Source organism: Alexandromys fortis, unplaced genomic scaffold (genome assembly GCF_014885135.2).
Source record: "Alexandromys fortis isolate MF-2015 unplaced genomic scaffold, M_Fortis_MF-2015_v1.1 scaffold_69, whole genome shotgun sequence".
Classification (NCBI taxonomy): Eukaryota; Metazoa; Chordata; class Mammalia; order Rodentia; family Cricetidae; genus Alexandromys; species Alexandromys fortis.
The window spans coordinates 8,447,710-8,452,663 of record NW_026067951.1 but is presented as its reverse complement, the minus strand read 5'-3'; the positions used below and the strand labels follow the sequence as shown (position 1 = coordinate 8,452,663).

Below are 4,954 nucleotides of genomic sequence, written 5' to 3'. Positions count from 1 at the left end.
CGGAACCCCGTTTGAAGTCAGTCTTGCTCTCCCCCCCCCCACCTCAAGCTGGTGGTCACTGCTGACAGCGCCACAGGCTCCTTGTGCTGTGTGAGGTTGGCCTAGGGTCCTCCCTCACGCCCCTCGGAGCCAGCTTCTCCACCTGTAACCCAGGGTCGGTGATGGGGAGGTCGCCAGGACCACCGAAGGAGGAGTAGGAACCTGAAGCGAAGCCTGGACCCTCACCCAGGCCGCGCCCTCTGGGTCCCCAGCCCCCAGGCCCATCCACCTCCTGCTTAGGGCGGCAATTTGTCTCCTTTTGAACCCCTTCGCCCGACGGGCTTCCCCCTTTGATTCGCGGCCCCGAGGCTTCCCCCCGCTTTGAAATGCAAAGCCGCCCGGCTGGGGCCGCGGACGGCCCGCGGCTATAAAAGGCCGGGGTGGGGCGGGCGCGGCGGCGGCCGCGGGTCCAGGTGAGCAGTCGCTGGTCGTCGGGGCGGCCGGCCGGCGAGGCGGCTCCAGGGCCCAGCATGCGCGGGGGACCCTGCGGTCACCATGTACGTGGGCTATGTGCTGGACAAGGACTCCCCCGTGTATTCAGGCCCCGCCAGGCCATCCAGCCTCGGTCTGGGCCCTCCGGCCTACGCGCCACCCGGCCCGGCGCCTGCACCCCCGCAGTACCCCGACTTCGCGGGTTACACGCACGTGGAGCCCGCGCCTGCGCCCCCTCCGACCTGGGCCGCGCCCTTCCCTGCGCCCAAGGACGACTGGGCAGCTGCCTATGGCCCGGGTCCCGCGGCCCCCGCCGCCAGCCCGGCCCCGCTGGGCTTTGGGCCCCCTCCGGACTTTAGCCCGGTGCCAGCGCCTCCCGGGCCTGGTCCTGGCCTCCTGGCGCAATCCCTCGGCGGCCCGGGCGCACCGTCCTCGCCAGGAGCGCAGAGACGGACGCCCTACGAATGGATGCGGTGCAGCGTGGCGACCGCAGGCAGCGGTGGCAGCGGTAAGACTCGGACCAAGGACAAATACCGAGTGGTCTACACAGACCACCAGCGCCTGGATCTGGAAAAGGAGTTCCACTACAGCCGGTATATCACCATTCGACGCAAGTCCGAGTTGGCTGCTAACTTGGGGCTCACAGAGCGGCAGGTAAAAATCTGGTTCCAGAACCGTCGAGCCAAGGAGCGCAAAGTGAACAAAAAGAAACAGCAACAGCAGCAGCCACTACCTCCCTCGCAGCTGCCCCTGCCGCTGGATGACAACCCCACACCATCAGGGCCACCCCTGGGTAGTCTATGCCCCACCAATGCTGGCCTTCTGGGTACCCCCTCCCCAGTGCCTGTCAAGGAGGAATTTCTACCCTAGACCCTTCCAGCCTGGGGCCCAGGGATCTAGGCACTCGAATGCTGGAGCCAAAGAAGCCTGTTTTGAGTTCCAGCCCTGTTGCTGACCCTTGAGGTCACTGTGGACAAATTTCCTACCTAGGACAAGTCACTTGCCAATTCCCTGCCTCCCTTGGCTGGGCTATGTGATGAGCCTTTTGGACAAGGACCTCTTCCAGCTCCTGTGTCCTAGGCCATGGGGTGATGGGGGGCCACACTGAGAGGTCTCAGTCACCTGGAGCTATCTCAAGATCCAGAGGGCTCAACAAGCTGTCCAGACAAGACTGAGGCTCCACCTTCTCCTCCTCCTGGGAGGCTGCTGCGTGGAGCAGACCGGCCCTGGAGAGGAGTCAGTGTTGAGAGAAGGGGCACAGATGGGTCTAGACTCACATGTGAAGTGTGAGGTTGATGCCAGCCCCACCTGTCACCACCTGAAACCTCACCTCCACCTGCCCTCACACCCCATGCTCTATCCCTCCCCAGCCTGGAGGTGCTCTCAAAGCTACCAGGACTGGGCCCGAGGTAAAGGCTGGGCAATTGGTCCCTGCTCTTGAGACAGAACTTGTACCCTCCCTAGCACCCCAGGAAGGCCTATGGATGAAAGGGAAGCCTCTCGGGGTAGACTTAAACAGAGTCTACCACCTGCCCATGCCCATCTCCCCATAGACTGACTGTCTGTCACACCTAGGGAGGCCCCAAGCCATAGGGAACTCACAACTGGACAGGGGTTAGGGAGAATGGAATATCTTGAATGCAGGTTCAGAAATAAGTTTTTTCTCCTTTAAACAATTTATAAAAATCATACATAGCATTAAAGGAATTTTATTAAAAAAATTAGAAGATATAGAAGGTAAAAAAATTTTAAAAATCATTATAGATCCATCTAGTCACAAAAGAAACAAAATCAGCAAATATCTTTTATATATGTTCTCTGTAGTTTAAAAAAGGCAGGATCCTTCAATTAAATTATTTTTATCCAACATAGTTGAATTTTGTGAGCTTTCATTGTGGGCAATTCAGTTTGCTTCTACAGTTTTGCGATTATAAACATCACAGGTTGGTAATGGGTCTATAAAATGACTTGGAAGAGGGTTGGAGAGGTGACTCAGTAGTTAAGAGCTCTGGCTGGCCTTCTACGAAACCTGGGTTTGATTCCCAGCAACTGCATGGGAGCTCACAACTTTAACTCCAGTCCCAGAAATCTGCTGCCCTCTTCTGGCCTCACTGGTCACCAGACCTGCACATGATACACAGACACACTTGCAGACAAAACACCCATATACACAAAGTCTAAAAATTAAAAAACAATGCCCCCACACTTGAAAATTAATATAATTGAAACACTTGAAAAATTCTGTTAGGTGGGCAAAAGTGTTTAAAGATGTATGAGAGAAGGGGCTGGGGAGATGGATCTGTGGGGAAAGTCCCTGATGCACAAACATGAGCACCTAGGTTTGCATCCACCTCCCTCAGGCAAAATCTGAGCATGGTCACGCATGTCTGTAACCCTAGTACAAGAAGTGGCCACCCAGCTTGGCCAAAACCAGGAGCTCCAGGTTGAGTGGGAGACCCTGTTTCAAAAATAAAAAACAAGATGAGCAACGGCTTCTCCTCACGGAGGACTCTAATATAAGGTACTTCAGGACGACTGCAAGAAGGGGCTAGAAGGCTAGGAGAGTGGCTGCCACCTAAGGAACTAAGGGAAACTTTAGAACTCACAAAGCGGTATGAAAAGCCTGACAAAGATCTGGAGACACTACAAAGAGTTGGGCAGATCATGGATGAAGTGCTTCAACAGTTAGCAGAAGAACAACTCATTGTTAAAGCAACAGACGGGCCAACGTATGCCAACGGTTGCCATCGGCAGCTTGATAGAAGTAAGCCGAAGCCAGGAACGAGAGTTGTTTTGATGTGACTACACTACCCATCATGAGGTATTTGCCAAGAGAGATCTAGTTTACGACGTGTCTCATGAGGATCCTGGGAGGTTGAAGGACTGTCAGCACAGAATTGGGAATTAGTGAAAAGGCTGGGGTTGGGGGCAGCAGAGACCAGACCTTAGTTTCACTTCACTAGAATGGGTCAAAGCTGAGCAAGCAGGTCTCATGAAAACCACAACTTATAGGTGACTATCAGCAAGCACCCCCACAAGCCCTTCTACTAGCTCAGCAGACCCCAAAGCCCCTCTGCCAGCTCAGCAGATGCCCCCCCCAGATTTCTACATTTTAAAGATAGCTTTCCCTACCCTGCTGCTGGAAGGTCCCTAACCACTAGGACCTCCCACCAATCAGCCCCCACACTAATCTTTCCTCTACCAATCAGCCCCAGGTTAATCCCTTCTCTCTGGAATTTCCCTAACTCTGCTTAAAAGGAGCTTGTGACCTTCTTTGGGGATCGCCAAGTGCCACCCCAACATTGGAATTAATAAAGCCATCTTATTATTGCATATGTGGCTGTTGGTCTTCTTTGGGGGCTTCTCTCAGACCCTAACAATTAGGAGAGGTAATAGAATTGCCTCTTACAAGCCCAGAATTATCCGAGTATGTAAGAATAATACTCCAAAACGCTGTTTGCCATATGGACTACCAGGCACAGGGAAATCACTCTTGGCATGAGCAGTTGCCAGCCAGCTCAACTGCAACTCCATAAAGAACCTTGGTGAAAGTGCTTGATTGATTAGAGAGATGTTTAATTATGCCAGGGACCACCAGTCATGCATTTTCTTTATGGATGAAATAGATGCCATTGGTGACCATCGGTTTTCGGACGGTCCATCAGCTGACAGCGAGATTCAGAGAACGTTAATGGAGTTACTAAATCAAAAGGATGGATTCGACATTCTGCACAGAGTTAATACGATCATGACTCCAAACTGACCAGATACACTGGATCCAGCTTTGTTGCATCCAGGAATATTAGAAAAATACGTATTGATTTAGCAAATGAACAAGCACAGTTAGTATATTGAAACTCCACACCGGCTCCATTACAGGCATGGTGAAATAGATCATGAAGTGTCTGTAAGCCTTTCAGATGGCTTTAGGGAAGCAGACCTGAGGGATGTTGGTACCACAGCAGGTATATTTGCAATTCGTGCCCATCATAACTTTGTAGTTCAGGAAGACTTCACGAAAGCAGTCAGAAAAGCAGCTGATTCTAAGAACCTAGAGTCCAAACTGGACTACAACCCTGTGTAATTTACGGTGAAGCCTCTGATGGCTGCATAACAGACATTGGCTTACTGTGAGGATAAAGTTAAGGGAAACAGTGTAGGTATTGGCAGCAACCTCATTCAAAGTGATGAGCATGTGTACGAGGGACATAAGAGCATGTGACTCGGGAATCCTCTGAAAGTTGGTGCAGAAGAAGTTGTATGTTTGTGAACATTGCTTTTTCTGCAGCAGAACTTACAGAAGATGTGCTGAAGCCTTTAGTGTGTGCCTGTGAGCATTTTGTGTACATTCAAAACGGCTTGAGATCATACATGAGGGCATTTCTTATGACATATTTTATAGTTTTGTTTTCCTTATCCTAAAAATGGAATAAATCTGTTTTAAATAAAATAAATAAAAATAAAAAGTAAAATAAGAAGTGAC

General features: G+C 51.5%; 1 protein-coding gene and 1 pseudogene across 1 annotated transcript; both read left to right on the top strand.

The window, feature by feature from the left end:
- Nucleotides 1-534: 534 nt before the first annotated feature.
- LOC126506754 (homeobox protein CDX-1) lies at nucleotides 535-1,341 on the top strand. The gene has a single exon (XM_050150523.1). It carries the CDS (start codon nucleotides 535-537, stop codon nucleotides 1,339-1,341), a length of 807 nt encoding a protein of 268 aa, XP_050006480.1.
- A 391-nt stretch (nucleotides 1,342-1,732) lies between these two features.
- LOC126506737 (26S proteasome regulatory subunit 10B-like) lies at nucleotides 1,733-4,555 on the top strand (annotated as a pseudogene).
- Nucleotides 4,556-4,954: the final 399 nt, after the last annotated feature.

Bases quoted from the DNA above. Each gene is read 5' to 3' on its own strand.
- LOC126506754 (XM_050150523.1), top strand. From the start codon at position 535: ATGTACGTGGGCTATGTGCTGGACAAGGACTCCCCCGTGTATTCAGGC.